This window comes from Watersipora subatra, chromosome 10, assembly GCF_963576615.1.
Source record: "Watersipora subatra chromosome 10, tzWatSuba1.1, whole genome shotgun sequence".
Classification (NCBI taxonomy): domain Eukaryota; kingdom Metazoa; phylum Bryozoa; class Gymnolaemata; order Cheilostomatida; family Watersiporidae; genus Watersipora; species Watersipora subatra.
Genome location: NC_088717.1, coordinates 27851126 through 27868904, shown reverse-complemented (window position 1 = coordinate 27868904; position 17779 = coordinate 27851126). Strand labels below are relative to the sequence as shown.

Below are 17779 nucleotides of genomic sequence, written 5' to 3'. Positions count from 1 at the left end.
TTAACATAAATAATTGATGTAAAGTTTTTGCTTCATATTACCTACGAAATTTTCCATAACGTGAAGGGTTAAGTTGGTGTAAATTCTCAAATTCAATTTGAATAATGACAGTGCCATAATTAGCCTTTCAAATTTCACTTCCTACTTTGCGCTTAGGAAAAAAATGAAGTTTAGGGATATCTCTACTAAATATACTACCACCTCGGCAGTCTAGTATGAAGGGAAAGATCGTCATGTGTGCCGATAAAGTACAAAGAATAAGTAGTTGTACAATTATTCTGAAACACTCAAGGCTTTAAATTGGTGCAGATGTTAGAGTGTCGGTCTATCTGACTGAATACCATGAGCTAGAGTCTCGTTGAAAAAAATATTTTATCCCAACCTCCAGTCCTGGCTTCGGATGGACAGACACTGCTTTTACTATAGTAAATACCGTGAAACCTCTAAGTGAACGCTATGGCGCTCTATTTTTCAACTCTTCCTCTATAGTGACGGTCATTGAAGGCGGCGTTCAAATAGAGGCTGGCGGTGTATTTTTCAAATAGCTCGTCCGAATTTTCGAAAGGTAAATTTAGCCTATTGTGGGCGAAGACGCCTATATTTTGCTGTCTACTTCCAGTAGAGCGATATTAAACCTTTTGGATGGAATAAATCTGCTAAGATCTCTTAATAAACATGCACCAAGAAACCGAGAAATATCTTTAGCAGTTGATATCTATTGCTTGCAATTGACCTGGGATTATATTATAGTCTGTGGCCTTCTTTGCAACATTTTGCCATTTTCCATTTTTATTCCATTTTAAATTTGAATACATATTTTTATTTTATATCCATATTTAAAGGTTGACTTGCAACAAAATTCACATTACAGTTATTTGGTGTCAAAAGATTCCCCATGTCTTACTCTGTTGTGTTGTAGGTGTAAAATAAGTGGAAATTTAATTACAAGCTCCTGAAAGCTCAAAAATGAACAGTTAATCGATGCCATCACGAGACCGCCATAGATTGGAATCTATGGTCGTCGAATGGGACAGACAGCTCGAATGGGACGTAGTTGAACGAGATGGCTTCCGTTTACACTTGCATGCAACCTCATTCGTTGAAATATTTTCACAAATATACTTCACGCATTCAATAAAACCATGTCTATTGTCCTTATGCGTCTATTTCATCATCAGTGTAATACTGTCACTTTTAGCGCTGATATCTTATAACCTACCATGAAAATTCGTTTAATTTTTTAACCTCAACTCGAAGGAGTACATATTATTCTCTGATAAACATGACAAGCCCGTTAGTCACCTGTGATTATCGACAAGTGCTGCAGAAATTATTTGTGCTGTTTGGTAGAAAGTATGGGTCACATGAGCAGATTACGACTAGACGATTAGACCAAACCGAAACAAAACTGCAAAGTAGCGAGCATCCGGTAAGGGCTCTTCGTCGACATATTTGCACAAATAAACTTCACGCATTTATTAAAACCGTTTCTATTGTCCTTACGCGTCTTTTTCATTATTATTGTAATGCTGTCGCGTTGAACACTGATATCTCAAAACCTAGCCTAAAAATTGTTCACGCCATTTGGCGGGATATTGTCGTGGATTCCCTCAATCTGCTAAGACCGCGTACAGCTGTCCATCTACCATCGGGTAAACACAGATGCTGGTGGGTAACATGCTGTATTTTGTAAGGCTATATTCCTGGCTTTTATTTATTGACAAAGCAAAAACAGGTCTGATCGTAAATTACCTTTGCCTCCAAAAAAATGGTAAAAGAATGTTTCAAAAAATTTCTTCTCGGGATGCTTTGTTCTTCTTATACACGAATAATATACAAGCCCATATGATTTTCTATTTATACTTTATCCTAATCTTTAACCCTGGCTTCAGACAGACACACACAGCTCTCATTATAATAGATTATAAAAGACTAATAGAAGATTGAATAAATTTCACAGCACTTGCAAAATCAGAAATTTTGATTCAGGAATCGGATTCTGATACGATTTTGGCCAGTCATGTATGGCTTTAACAAACAATGTATGATTGGCAAGATAAAAACCTGGCAAAGTATAGCTATAGTGCCTCTTCTTTGCAGCATTTTTTTAAGAGGAAATCCAATTTCTTTAGCACCAAGCGACAAAATACTTAATCACATGTTCCTTTAAAAGACTGATAGGATCATTCGCTATGCACATCAAAGCTTCGTTTTTTCCACTCACTGTTATACTGCAACAAATTTTAGAAACCTCAGCAAGCTTACCCTTTTTTTCAGTTCGCTCTGTTTCGGCAGTGCCAGCTCTCACCCAAGTCTTATCAAGCTTGGGAGCATCTGAAAATGAGTCCAAGAAATCTTTATGCACAGCTGCAAGTCTTTCTTCTTCCTCCTTCTTTCTTTGCTCTTCAAGCTTTCGTTTTGTAGCCATCTTTGTTTTGATATTGCTGTAGACGCATTGATGGGTTGATAAACACCAGCTATTCTAGTCACACATGAGCTGCAACAGTTACAATACTGTACTTGAAGTACTATGTAGATCAGGGGCGGGCAACGTGCGGCCCGCATGTGGCCCTTTGCCATTTATTGTGCGGCCCTTCAACTCCTCCCAGGAATTTTGCATATATAGATGCGTTTGAATGAGTACAATGCACAAAATATAAAAAATGCTAAATAGTGGTGAGATTTTGTTGAAAGCATAGTGTAGTGTCCCTCACATCTACTGAAATCTTCAGTTGGCTTTAAACTTTAGCAGGTAGTGTTATATAACGTACATACATGTACTTACTAAAAAGATGCCATCTATTTATCATTCAATTCGTGTTCTGTGATATTTTTATACATGTATTTAGATCACAGTTACAGGTTTGTCTTACACATAGCATACACTGCAATAATGTAGTTGTTTACTAATAGCCATTCCCTTTCGATGATTGGTGTTTGTTCTTGCCCATTATTGGTCAATTTACTTTAACAGTTACCTAAATGTTGATTAATAATTAAGTGCTGTCTAGTCATGGCTACTAAAAGAAAAAGAACTGTGGCTGAAAAAAACAGGAAATTCAATACTGAATGGCTGGATAAATTCTTGTTTACATCAGTACATAACATGACTGTATATTTAATCTACTAGAAATCAGTAGCTCAAACCAAGGAATACAACATTAGAAGACATTTTGAAACAAATCATGGTGAAAAGTATGGCAGATACAACACAGAGGAGAAAATACAACTTACAGAAAAGTTGACAAAAAGCCTGAAAGCGCAGCAGCAAGTATTAAATCAATCACGTGAGGTTGACATTGACAGTACTATAGTGAGCTTTGAGATTGCGAAGATTCTCACCAAACACCAAAAGCCATTTTCTGATGGTGAAATAGTAAAAGAGTGCTTACTGAAACTTGCTGAAGTTAAGTGCTCACAAATGCTAAAAAGTTTTTCAGATATATGTATCTCTTTCACGCCGCACAACAGTCAGACGAGTAGAAGATATGGGCTCAGACATAGCATATCAATTAAAGGTGAAGCTGGGTGATATTGAATGCTATTCACTTGCATTTGATGAGAGTACAGATATCAGGGACACAGCACAGCTGGCTGTATTTATTCGAGCTGTAGATAAGGATTTCAATGTAATGAAAGGTTGAAAGGTACTACAAGAGGTGTAGATATATTTGAGTGTTCAGACGACACTACAGAAAACGGGAATTGAGGACTTCAGCAAATGTGTGTCACTGTGTACAGATGGTGCACCATCCATGATAGGGTGTCACAATGGTTTTATAGCCAAAGTATGTGCACTTCAGCCAGATGCTGTTGCAGTTCATTGCATCAGACACCAGGGGAACCTGAGCACAAAAATTATCAATATGGATCATGTCAACTCAGTAGTAGTAAAAACAATAAACTACATACGCTCACGAGGACTAAACTACAGAGAGTTTCAGGAGTTCTTGAGACACCTGGACAGCTAGTCTGGGGATGATGTTTATTTTACAGAGGTTCGCTGGCTTAGCAGAGCATCAACATTGCAACGTTTTTGGCTATTACTAGATGAGATCATTTTATTTCTGCAGTTGAAACAAAAGGAGGCTCAAGAACTGTGTGATCCTCTCTGGCAAATGGACTTTGCATTCATATCTCTCAAAAATTATCTCAACTCAACGTGAGGCTTCAAGGACAAGACAAGTTGGTACATGACCTGTTTAAGCACCTCCGAAAATTTGAAAGAGATCTTCAGCTCTATGAGCAAAGTCTACGTAAAAAAAGTTGATCACTTTCCCACACTTGAATCTGCCTTTAATGGCAACAACGAGATCCTGGATAGCTATGGTCAGAGAGTGGCAGTCCTTCGAGAGGAGATTTTCTCTCGTTTTACAAAGTTCAGAAGTCTCAGAAGTGAAATGACCATCTTTTTATTGCCTTGTACTTGTGAGATAAGCTCAGCAGCTATCCAGCTCCAGCTTGAACTGAACGCGCTGCAACAGGATGGCATTCCCATCCAAAATTTCAAAGAGATGCACCTAGTTGACATTTATAAGTCCTTACCAACTGCAGATTACTGTAATTTAAAGCAGTTTGCCAGAAGGTTTGTCTGCATGTTTGGAAGTGCATATACCTGTGAGCAACTGTTTTCCAAAATGAAGCACATCAAAAGCAAACTGAGAAGCAATCTGACTGACAGTCATCTGCTGCATAGTTTGCGCCTGTGCACATCAAGAATAGAACCTAACATTAACGAATTGGCTAAAAATATCCAACACCAAGCTTCTCACTAACTAAGAATATTATAAAAATATTTCATATCTCCATACTTTATCTACTGTCTGCTGTCATTTATAAATCCAATACATACACGTTTATTCTTGTATTGTATTCAAGTTGTATATTGTATGCTACTTTATGAAATTTTAATAAAGACAGAAAATACCAAATCAGGGTTGTATGATGCGGCCCTCGAGAATAGTTACATTTTGCAAAATGGCCCTTTTCTTGACAAGGTTGCCCACCCCTGCTGTAGATAATGGTTACAACAGCTACTTTGTACATTTGCAGCTTATCCATGCTCCATACTGCAAGAAACAAGTTAAAAAAAATTATTAGTTCATGATACAATTGCGATAATCAACAGTGAGCCGTAACAACTTCATACTTGCGCAATTTTTCCCCGTTATCTACAAACGACTTTGACCAGTACTATGAAACATTACCTCTTATGTACTTTTAACATATGAAAAATCTAAATGTAACTGTGAATTTGTCCAAGTACAACATCACTTGCGCAATTTTAACATAACAATTGCAAGTCTTACGAAGAGCGTTCCACACGCAATATCTCAAAATAACTTGAAAGCAAACTACCGCGTGGCTTTTGGCTAGTACAAGTGGTGCTAAGCCTTAACAGGTTAAATATTTTAAAATGTAAACACAGTGCTTTCAAACAGATTTCATGAGAAACAAACAACAACTATTAGTGTGATTAAACGAACGACTTTCTTCTTGCTATGGCTGCAACAGCGGAAGAAGTTCGCTCGAGGCGCAATCGAAATATCACACGAAAGAATATTTTTCGTTGCGGTTGAATTGTAGAGCACGAGCGGGCTGGCATGGATATAAAACTCCATTCCAGAGCAATTGACTGTACACTCAATGGCTCTGCTCCATTCGAATATGTCGTTTTATCTGCATGCGACCCGTCAGTTAGATTACATACACTTAGGTTAGACTAGAAAAATTCATGGACAAACAACTCCGAACGATTGGACATGTAATTACCGGTATTCCATCAATGAGAGGGTATTTCATAACCCGTCTATGCTTCTAATTTATTAATTATCTATTCATTAACATTTTAATTTACAAGTCTGCTAATTGTTTCCATTTTTATGAGTTTCAAACGAGACAAATCTGCAAAAACACAATATGGAAATAAGATACTTGTATTGAGAGTAAGTACAACCAATGATACACAGCCCTCATGTGGGGGCCGTATATCATTGATACAACAGAAGCAAAATATTGTAGGAGTATCATTAAAAAGGGATGGTAGCAAGTGGCTACAGCAATGCTTATTGACAGAGTTAAGGGCCTCCAAGCATATCATAACATTTATTAAAATTAAACAAAAGATAGGTTTATTTACAATGGCAGACAACATACATTTAGTTTGGTACGAACAATGTCATGTAGTGAAATGTTTCATTCTGAGAAGTAGGAAACTACTATGTAGAAAAAAAACTATAATAAGAAGCGACTAAACAATAGCAGGCTCTTGTAGCTTTCCCATCCTTTTCACAACAAACAAGTGTCCGCTTGAAGCCATCATTACAAAGCAGAATTCGTTATAGTTCACTGTAACAAAAAAAATTGACATGGAGAAACAGACGTTTAAACGGTCAAAATGGATGCAGATTCGTGTTTTACTAAAGCAAGCAGGCATGTAACATTTTTTGTAAAGAGCTCTTTCGACATGCTGCAAAAGCATGGCTATTTCAAATTCACCATTCCTGTTGATGTTTGTACAATGTCACAATCCCAACACTTATTCTCCACACAAGGATTTTTCTCAGATTCTGAGGTTTAGTTACAAATAAATAAATGAATCGATATATGGTATACATGTATGAGAAATGTTCAATAAATATTCCTAAAATCTGCAAAAAGGAAGTTGTTACATGATAGGCCAAACCAAATAACTATAATATTCTAGTACTCATTCAACAACTCTTCACCGAAATATGAATATTCATGAAATAAAGCTTCAAGAAAGAACTTAGATGATTCCTTCTGGCGCTATTTATGGCAAGCATAAAAGATAACTGTAGTAGCTTTTAGAAGATAGCAGTGATTAATTTAAGTTTAGCAAAATCTACAATTGAATTTATTACCCTTGATATTTAGGCGTTTATTTAGATCATTGTAAGTATAGCCTTAAAATACTAAAAAAAGCTCTTTTGTATTAATCATAACTGACTGATAACTATAATATAATGATATTTAGTAGTAATCATAACTGACTGATAACTACAATATCACGATATAAAGTAGTGATCCTAACTGACTGATAACTATAATATCACGATATTAAGTAGTGATCATAACTGACTGATAACTATAATATCACGATATTAAATAGTGATCATAACTGACTGATAACTATAACATAATGATATCTATTAGTAATAATTAAAATGCATGTAAAATTAAACTCGCCTGATACCCGACGAAGCTCGTCGGTGGGCTCTAAAGGAAACTGAACACACTGACAGAAGAGATCATAAAAGTGGTTGGCCATTCGCTCTTCATTCTCCAGCTCACCACCCGACTTCAAATGACAGGCATATGTATATTACGTGTCAGTATGTACTAGAGCTAAAGATTGTCCCATAACAATTGGCTGCATTTTCTGTAATAGGTATGTCTTGTATAATTCACTCATTTCACTTGCAATGTGAGTGTTATAATGTGTGCAAGAAACTGTAATTATCACTCTGATTTGATATTAATTTATTACCTATGACCCATTAATAGTATTCACAAAGGATGAAAAAGCTTGTAGCCATTCACTGAAATCCATTATCTCTAACATTTATTGATTATTTGTACAAGTCTGATTAATTTTTACGTAATGCTTGTATGCATACAATGCCTAGAATTATCTTGTCAATGCTTATGTGGTATTTGACATGACTTCGGGGTTATTTTTGCTGTCGACCTTGTCATCTTGACTTGTACATTAGTCAGCTGTTGAAGGAGGGCTACCTTCACTTCTACGAAACTCGCAAAATAATCTTAAATAACAGGTCTAACAATAAATTCAAAAGGTAGCCATTTTTAGACAGAAATATAATCTCATATGTAAGGAAAAAAGAAATAGATCAATGCTCACAAAACATCATCGTCATCCTATAACCTGAATTGTTACGTTATCAGCATATGTATGTCCATCACATAAGAAATATCAGGGTGTCCCGAGGAGTCATTTACTAAATGCTAACATGATGTAGGACTTTTCAAGCACTTAGTAAATTAGTGACTGCCTATTTCCATTTCTGCCATTCGCTTTTGACATAGTTTCGGCTTGAAAATATGCCAGTAAAATCGAGTCTAAAAGGTCGTAATGAATTTATTATCCTACCATCCATAAGCGGACGTATTGCAAAAGCCATTGTAAAAAATTTAGTCAGTACAACATGATTAATCTAAGCTTATCATGACCAAATCTGGTGAGCAGAGGATTGATAGGTTGAAAGACTTTACCTTCAATATATTGCCGTCACCATCCATTTCTAAATAGCCAAGGGATCCTGCTATTTGTTCTAACTGCTGTGACATTTTGTACTACTAAGACTTTGCGGGTCAATAATATTTATGGTTGGCTGTTCACCAAGTAACGCCGTGCTTCAGTAAATATAACAATTAGGCTATTAGCAATCTCGTAGCGACCTCTGAAAAATGTGCATACACCTACATAGAGCGATTAACTTCAAAGTGAAACCAGGTCATGTGATTGCTACAGCCAACGTCATAAATGATGTTTTTTATTTGGCTAGTTTTCGTGTGAACATATTTTTAATTAATTTCATTTGTTTTAAATTTTTATATTAAAAGTTTTCAAACAATAAATATTCTGTAGGTAAATGTAGTTAATTTTCTTTTAATTTTTACACAAATAATCTCAAACTAAACATGAATTGTTCACTACTATCTTGCATTCAGGATACTTTTACAGTTTCCATTTTATTTGATAATATGCCTGCAAATAGAGGTTTTTTTGTTATTTTGTTACCAGCAAAATAAAAAATTACTAACTAACTACATGTAGTATCGCAGAGCATTCGGCAAACAGTACTTTGCAAACTCGTTGGTTTTGCCACCACAACAATGAAGCTACCGAATTATCAGTTATTAAATTATACGAAAACAGACCCTAATCCTTGCTAAGGTACTTTTAGTTATTTACCCTTAATAAAACCTTCAAAACAAAAGGGTTTTAGTTGTTATAGTATTTGACATGGTGAACTATTTAATGTATTTTATCATTTAGGTATAAGAGAAATATTTATTAGTGAAAAATGTGTATAAAGGTAGGCCTTCTTGCAGAAATAAACGTAATTACGAAGCCTTTGTTCTACAAATATTTTCCGATGTAGTGGAGAACGGCCCAGTATTTATTGTATACCAATCACGGCTACATTTTAATGATTTATGTGTTCTCATTTTCTTTTTTTTCAAATCATCAATCAAAGCAAACAGAATTATTATTTGTTTATTATAATGCCGCTCCAACCAATATGATTTTTTGTTCCGACCTGCCAACTCTCACTCATTCTCACTCATTACTCTCACACATATCAAGCTCTCACTTGGGTCTCACTCATTTGCCCTCATTTACTACGTACTACTACTACTACTAGCAAACATTTAAAAAAGTGCCCAATTTTGAAGTTATTATATACAGAATCCACCTATTGGTAATGGTTCTTTCATTGAGAAATAGTTACTTAGTTTTTTTTATCCACACATTGCTCCAAAATCTTATACAACAAATAAAATTTTGTCTCATCTCACACATTTCCCCCATGCTTGGTTGGCAGGTCTGCTGCGATAAGTTTTAAAATGGTCTCTAGACCTGGCTTCCAGTGGGAACTACTAACACTAAAGCAATCTTTATAGTCTAATTCCACCGCCACGGACGGCATGTCACATATGTTGGGAATTGTTGTAATGGTTGTTGTAGTAGGCCTACTTGTTACTGTGGTGTTGGGTCAGGAGTTGTAGTAAGTAGCAGTAGTAGTAGACACAGTCAACCTTGGTTAGACTGGATTGTGGCTTTAGTTTGTGGATGCCTTCATTATCATTCATATAGGGCCTAATATAGTAAATTGGTCCAACCTAAGCGACAATCCATTCCAATCCAAAGTCATGTAATTGTTTTTGTTTATGCGGGTGTGCTGTTGTTGTGGTGTTGCTCGATAAATACTATTAATACACAGTGTACATAGTAGACAGTGTACATAGTAGACAGTGTACATAGTGGAACATTTTAACTGATTATATGTAATATAGAGTGAACGGTATGTATTGGAGTACACGGGCACATTATGGAGGATTAGACCTAAACTTGAACTTTAAAATCAACCCTGTTCTGCTATAGTGTAGAGTACAGAGTATAGCCGCATAGCCATATGCAAGTATTCGAGGCCGTGTGTACTATATAACCCCATCCTGAACAGTATAACCATATGCAGCAAGTTTTAGAGGCTTGTACCATGTAACCATAAAACCCTAACCTTGTGCAAGGAAGGCAGGACTAGTCTTCTTGGGCCCCATATCACATGCGCCACTGTAGTAACAGTATACTAATAAAGTTTACTTGGAGCTGCGTGTTATGTTTTAAGCCTCCAGAATGTCCAAAAACCAGGTCCATTTTGGATTGTATATCTGATCTAGCGCATGTGATATGGGGCCCAAGGAGACCCTAGTCCTTCCTTCCTGAAACTCCTGGGTATAGCTATATTGTCCAAGATTAGGGTCATATATGATACCGGTACTAACCTCTAATCCTTGCATACGGTATGGCTATACTGTGCAGTATTAGGGTTATATATGGTACCTGTAAAAACCACTACTTTTTGCATACAGTATAGCTATACTGTGCAGGATTAAGATCATATATCTTACCTGTACAAGCTTTTAATCCTTGCATAGGGGATGGCTATGCTATACTGGGCAGGATTGGGTTATATCTAGTACCTGTACAAACCTCTAAGCCTTGCATATGATATGGCTATATTGTGCAGGATTAGGGTCATATATGGTACCTGTACAATCCACTAATACTTGCATAGGTTATATTTTGTACTGTGCAAGATTTGGGTCTTATATAATGGTACCTGTACAAGTCTCTAATATTTGCATATGGTATGGCTATATTCTGCAGGATTTATTAATGCCTTGCCATTGCAAAATGATGGCTCACCCATGGCTGTGGGCTTGTCCTCTTGTTATTAGCTCTTTACCATAATTGGTCTAGCCAACAACTGCTTTTTAAGTTCATTTGGTTACAGACAAGAAGAGTTGACCCTGAAAAATAGACCTATGGCTAGATTAGAATAGACCGAGGCTAGATTAGATATATCCATGGTTTGAAGATTTCCAAAGTATATGGAAATAATCATACTAAAATGTCTAAACTAAGGCCGTAACAGTTTAAGCTTGAGGTGAGTGTGGGATTTTATATATAGTTTCAGCATTGAAAATCTTTGGGTAAGGGAGGCTAATATGTTTGTTTATTTCGCCATTACTTAGGTAATGGAGGCATGTGGATTTTGTTAATTATATTTTGTTATGTTAGAATTTATCTTTCAGGCTTGTGAAGTCAATTTAAGTATTTCTTATATACTTTGGGCATACAATGTTTATGGTACACAATCTTGATTTTGGCTGGTCTGTCACAAATCTCCTTCAATATAGGATGACGCAAAAAATATCAAACAGCATAGTCAGTCTTATTAATATGTAAAACTTGCCCGTAATATGTATATTTTTAGGTTTGTGAAAGTTGACGGAAAAGAAATGGAAGATAATCGTGACTATATCAGAAAGGTGAGTATGTCTACAGATACACTGCTCATTGAGTGTGAACAAATACTTTCTTGGTTTAGGTTAGACCGTCTCTACTGTTTAGTCGAGAAGCTGTAATTAATGTTTTATATCTTTATCTATTTGTAGATAAGAAGGCTGCGCAGGACACCTAGAAGTAATGTGGTAACATCAACTAGTGCAGATGGAGAAAAAATATTCCATATTGAGAAGAGACATTCCCCTTACGAATTCTCATGCGCTGGTATTTATTTTAGCTGCAATGTTCATTACCTGCTTTGTAAACAGAGGTGTATGACACGGAAAGTAACTGCTGTTTGTGTGTGATTAATATTTAAGTATTTATGATGCCTAGTCAAAGGAAACTTTTATGTAATAAAACTAAGAATGTAAACTAAAGGCCTTAAACCATAACTGTCACGTACAACTTTTATCGTATTTACTAGGTAAGTCAGACACGCTGATTCCGATTTTGTACTCAAAATAAAGATTAGTCCACTAACTTTCAAAGTAATGAAGGCTTTTTTACAGCGTTTTAATATTGGTCTCGAAAACAACACGATCGGCACAACAAGCTCCGCCCATAAATACGTGACGTAACCTAGCGTTTTAGTAACAGAAGTTACGTAGGGATGTTTAGACCGATTTAAAATATAGAGATGGGTGTTTTAAAATCCATTAATATCTAAATTCAGCCTTAAAAATAATCTCAGTCTTTTCTGAAAGGTAGATTAGCTATTTAACATTGCATATTTGAAAAAGCGCAATAACAACGCCAGCTTGTGATAAAACCGCGCTTTTTGAGCTCATTTTTCTCGGCGTTCAGCCTATTTTAACATCATGTAACAAGCTACGAGCAGTTTTAAATAGTTTATATACCTTTCTTAAAAGACTGCGATTATTTTACAGGCTGGATTTAGATAATAATGGGTTTTAAGACACCCATCTCTATTATTCTAAATCAGACTAAACATTCCTAACTTCCGTTCTTGAAAAAGATAGGTTTCGTCACTTATTTATGGGCGGAGCTTGTAATGCCGATTGTGTTGTTTTCGAAACGGATATTGAAGCGCTTTAAAAAAGCTTAAATGACTTTGAAGGTTAGTGGACCAATCTTTACTTTGAGTACAAAATTGGAATCAGCCTGGCTGGTTTACCTAGAAAATACGATAAAAGTTGTACGTGACAGTTATGGTTTAAACTTGAATTTGTATGATTTTAGACAATGAAAAACGAAATATTGGTAGGCCTACATCACAAGCAGTTGGTAGTCAGGAACCCAATGTGTAAGTTACTATTTTCATCGTGAATGTTTGTGCCTAGCTAATTGTCAATTTTCTCTGGCCTCGGAGCTGCATAGTTGACTCCGATTATCCATAGTTTGAGTAACCTTTAGCTTGTTTTGGTTGAGTACTCTCCATGTAGCGTTGTACCATCCTGTAGCATATACTAAGCACACAGTTTGCTGTTTGAACACTCTTGACAGAGTCCACGGATAAATACTGTGAAGCAAATTTATTTGACACTCATGGATAGGGTTTGTCCTAGCCTGTCTTGACAAACTGTTGTTTTTGCAGAGTTGTTCCCCCGTCGAGCTGACGAGCAACACAACAGCTTGTCACAAGACCTACTGCACCTGATGCATCAGCTGCACTGAAAGGGAGTTGTTCTCTTCCGTCTATGCGGCTTGGCTGCGATGTTATGGCGGTCGCTCCATTGGTAATCATAACGGATTTCGCGCAAAAATATATGTAGAAAAAAATAAGATTACAACGTTTAACTAAATACCAGTCTATGTTGTAAACGTTAGTAGAATTTAAGAATACAATAAATTGAAAATAAAATTCATAAGAACCAATAAAACTGACTGATACAGAAATAAAACTGACAGAGCGCACAAATAACGACATGTTTAGTCGCTGTTGTTGCCTAAGTTCTCAAGTTTACCGCAGAGACTGGTCGCTGGTTAAACGTTGTAATTTTATTTTTTCTACATCAATTTTTTGCGCGAAATCCGTTATGATTACCAATGGAGCGACCGCCATAACATCGCAGCCAAGCCGCATAGACGGAAGAGAACAACTCCCTTTCAGTGCAGCTGATGCATCAGGTGCAGTACGTCTTGTGACAAGCTGTTGTGTTGTTTGCCCTCTCGACGGGGGAACAACTCCGCAAAAACAACAGTTTGTCAAGACAGGCTAGGTTTGTCCTATGGCGGGGCAAGGTTTTCATGATCAAGAGGATAACGGTTTGTCTTTTCAAGCTCGGGTTTTGGGTTCTCCGAGTACGGTAGTGAAAGTTACTATACCCGAGTAAGTTGGGTAGTCAGATTCTGGCTCTGCGCAGCACTAGTTTGTCGTTGTCTCAATGGTCTCTGAGCTGCGCTGATGAGAAGTCAAACTCCGAAACAGTACTGTCCGCAGATTAAGTATTACACTCCCTTTGATTGCGTTGGTTGAGCACTCTTCCATGTGGTGGTGTACTATCCTAAGGTATATACCATATTTGCTGTTTGAGCACTATGAGCTGTAGTCCCTGAGCTGCGCTGATGAGGAGTCAAACTCTGGAAAATTTACTGCCCACTAATTGAGTGATTGGGATCATTATATAGTTTTAGTAATATTTTTTACGAGGAGTGCCCAATCTTTTTTCCTCCAACCTAGTTGCTATTACTCACGCAATGCGCTGTAAAGGGGTGGTGAAATGACCAGTAATATATAAACCACTTTTTGGTTTTAGCAGTCAAGTTGTGAGAAATGAGGTTGCAGGTAATAGTGAATTGTTGAATAAATGGTGATTATGTTTAACAAACAAGATGTATTGCAGCTAAGGATTCTATTGAAACCCGTGTATGGTAGGTATTATGGCAGTTGATAACTGTTTTCAGAATTGTCCTACCTATAAACCTATTTTACATACTTTTAGTTTACAGTAGGAAACCGGGTTACCTGCATATGACAAAAAAGTGTATATAGTTTAATACTTCCCCATTCAAAATACAATTTGTGTGGCATGTATGGAATGTTCTTTCTATGATTTTTTAAAAATTAATACTCGAGAAAAATTAACTGCACAAAAGTGTGTTTCGGATTCACCCAAAGTTAGCCTGCATTTTAGTGTAAAACTATTAGAGTACCCAAAAGTTGTATTACATCTTTGTCTTTAATAGTATTGTTTGCATTTGATATTACCAAAATGGTACCCTTCTTGCAACTTATCAAGACAAAACACGCAAGTTATATTTATGTATTGGTATGCAATATATCTATAATAGTAGTGAAATATTTGTTTCATTATCTTTCATTTTTGAAGCTTTTTATTAAAGTGGGATTGCAAAGTATGCATATGGAATAGGTTGTGCGCCATCTATGAAGAAATAATAATATGTCCTTGTAAAACGTTTGTTTGCAAAGTAGTTATTTTCTTCCGTCCCTTTGGCCTAACATTGTGAAGACAAGTAAAAGCATTTTTTGTTGTTTTATTTGATAATATAGTGAGACTAGTGAGATGGCTGATGAAACTATATCATATGGATCAGCCTTATCTGTGCATGGCTGCATCACAGTTTTTGAGAAGATGCTAGGTCTTACCCGAATTTGATGGTGACAATTACAAATTAAAGGTATATTTGCATGTAAACGCATTTAACTCTTTTGTTGGATTAGAGCTTTTACCTGTATGTTTACAGGGATTAGGTCATTTTCAGTCCATAAGAGGGTGTAAATACTAAATGTTTGGTATACTTTTCCAACACTACGACCCGTAAAACAACCTGTATTAAGTTGTAATAAAAGCATTCAACCCTGTAGAAATGCATGTCTTTCCTTTATTCTGTATGAATGGAAGGTATAATGTGTTTAGGAACATGAGTTCAGAGTCATCATAAATATCCGTGATTCATACTATTGCTCCTGCTATGAACAAGTGCAGCAGGTGATGTTGTCCAGAGATGTTATCAGCACAGGAGCACTGTTCATGAGTGCAAACATATAGATGTTCTCAATACTAACTAATTGGAAGGATTAGGTAAGTATCTTTTTTATTTAGCATAACATGTACTCAACTAACATATTCGACTAATTTGGATCGCTTTATGGGAACCGTGATGCTGGCATTAATATAAATGAGATACAATGATTATGCTAAATGAGGTTTTCAAAAAGTATTAACATTCCTTTTTATAAATTCCATGTGTTTAGAGAATTAATTTAGCAGAAATTATAATGACTAGAGAGCATTTGCTATTATGAAATTCGCGAAAATCTTCTTTCACATTTTTTACCATTTGCATTCACTTGTGCTTATTTATTTGAGGCTATTGAGGTAGAATTCACATTCACACCTCATTCTGTATTCTATGATATTTGTATGCAATGTACTTGTAGATGATTGGAATGGAGAAATATATTCAGATGCTGTGGTGGATATAATATAAATGCATACAAACATCTAAAAACTATCAACACTCAAGTTGCAGAGCAACGGAACGCAACACTTGTGAAGCTAAAATCTTCTATAAGCTATCAGCATCAAGACAATTTTTTTCTTAGCTTACAAACATTCTTATCCTTCCGTAACATAATTCATTCACTTCAACTACGAGAGGCACTTTCTAACTCTGAGCTTATTATTAATAAACTTTGAATAAGGTGATTTGCAGTTAGAATTCATTAGTATTTTAAATGGAAATCTGAAAAGCTATTATTCCACTAGATTTTATTTTTCATTTTGCACTTTATCGCGGGGCTTGGTGTTAACCAAATGTATGAACAATTTTACTTAAACCATTAGTTAATGTTTTTATTTATATTTCTTTATTTCGCTAGAACTACAAAGCTTAATTACTTTATATCAGAATTTTCAGTTGAAAAATTTATTTTTCTGTTTCTCCTTTGATTTTTTATATCGATTTTCAGTTATATACATGAACCAGTGTGTACATATATGATTAACCAATTCTACTAACGAGTACGTATAATATTGTTGTAATTTGTAAATAAATAATAATTCATGATATCAGCATGTGTGAAGCGTATGAATTATATATGTTTAAGAAGTATATATGTATAGTGGAAACAATTGTCTTGGAAATAGCTAGGGTACTGGTTTTCATGAGTTCATGCTCCCATCTATGAAAGCCAGTACCCGCTTGGCATTTCATTCCCTGCTTAAAATTTTTATGGATTTGTCCACATACCACTGTAGGACAACTCCATAAAATCGATTGCCAACCGAGGGTATAATACATGTTAGATTAGTTCAAATCATGCAATGAATCATGTGAACCTTGTTGTTGGAGTTGCTTGTCCGCAGGCAGGCAACTTCAACAACAAGGATGATTTGAACTAATGTTAGACATCCATGCAGTAATTTTCTAGTGCGGAAATACAGTCTTCTCACCCATCAATTGATGATATATTTGCACATATGGAACAAGTTGTAGATTAGATGCCTGTGACAAGACAGTGAATAATGACATACAAATATGTCTGAATGCATGTTTGTATTTGGAGTTGTCTTTTCAATAGAATTGTATTTTCTAATATTGCAGAGATATATGCTAAACTAACCATTACAAAACTCAACCAAATTATTAATAAGATTACAATATCAAAATATTTTAATTAGGTTGAAGCAAAAACCTGTATGTATAGGGTGTTGATTAAAATAAAGGGAGGACAACTTCTAAAAAGAAACTATCCAATTGCTGAGACTTGGCCCAATTGCAAAGTTTGTCATCAATTTTTTTGTCTGACAATAGCAATACTGCTTGTTAATAAATAATATCACTTGCGTGATAGATTATTATAATATATTTTCTTAAAACATTGAATTTGTGATAAAACGTGTAAAAGTAGCAAAATGTATGTATAATGCATATACATGTATGTTCGAAAGTTAAAATTGTCCTAGTAATGTAATTATTACAGCAGTGAAATGATATTGGTTAATTAACGATTAATTAAAATGCAGGATTAAAATCTATACAAATATAGGACATTTACAGCTATAACAAGCTCTGTGTTTTCTCAAGAGTTGAATTAAATAATGTATTGAGGATATCCCCAGACAAAAATTGTACAGTGAGTATAACAAATATTAATGTACCGTACATAACAATTCTTTGATTTTCTGCAAAGTACATCTAGTTGTTAAGTAATCTTTATACAATAATGGC

The 17779-nt window shown here is 35.5% G+C and overlaps 3 protein-coding genes across 5 annotated transcripts in view; 1 reads left to right on the top strand and 2 right to left on the bottom strand.

The window, feature by feature from the left end:
• LOC137405651 (U2 snRNP-associated SURP motif-containing protein-like) overlaps positions 1-2503 on the bottom strand; it is a 44087-nt gene extending 41584 nt beyond the window's left edge. Inside the window, exon 1 of the mRNA XM_068091980.1 lies at positions 2266-2503. Coding sequence (XP_067948081.1) covers positions 2266-2428 — 163 coding nt within the window. The 5' untranslated portion in view covers positions 2429-2503. The remainder of the gene's footprint in view (positions 1-2265) is intronic.
• Positions 2504-6092: 3589 nt separating this feature from the next.
• LOC137406233 (ragulator complex protein LAMTOR4-like) lies at positions 6093-8502 on the bottom strand. The gene is made up of 3 exons (XM_068092770.1): positions 8257-8502; positions 7210-7321; positions 6093-6348 (listed from the first exon to the last, which is right to left on the bottom strand). Exons 1-3 carry the CDS (start codon positions 8329-8331, stop codon positions 6251-6253), a joined length of 285 nt encoding a protein of 94 aa, XP_067948871.1. The 5' UTR covers positions 8332-8502; the 3' UTR covers positions 6093-6250.
• Positions 8503-8875: 373 nt separating this feature from the next.
• Positions 8876-16620, top strand: LOC137406311 (uncharacterized). 3 transcript variants are annotated; one of them, XM_068092865.1, is made up of 6 exons: positions 8876-8941; positions 11550-11604; positions 11731-11845; positions 12824-12887; positions 15477-15627; positions 15987-16620. In XM_068092865.1, exons 2-5 carry the CDS (start codon positions 11575-11577, stop codon positions 15592-15594), a joined length of 327 nt encoding a protein of 108 aa, XP_067948966.1. In that variant the 5' UTR covers positions 8876-8941; positions 11550-11574; the 3' UTR covers positions 15595-15627; positions 15987-16620. The 3 variants fall into 3 exon arrangements, with proteins under 3 accessions (XP_067948966.1, XP_067948967.1, XP_067948968.1); XM_068092866.1 differs by lacking the exon at positions 8876-8941 and adding an exon at positions 15096-15223 and having other exon boundaries at positions 11540-11604; positions 15463-15627; XM_068092867.1 differs by lacking the exon at positions 8876-8941 and having other exon boundaries at positions 11540-11604; positions 15463-15627.
• Positions 16621-17779: the final 1159 nt, after the last annotated feature.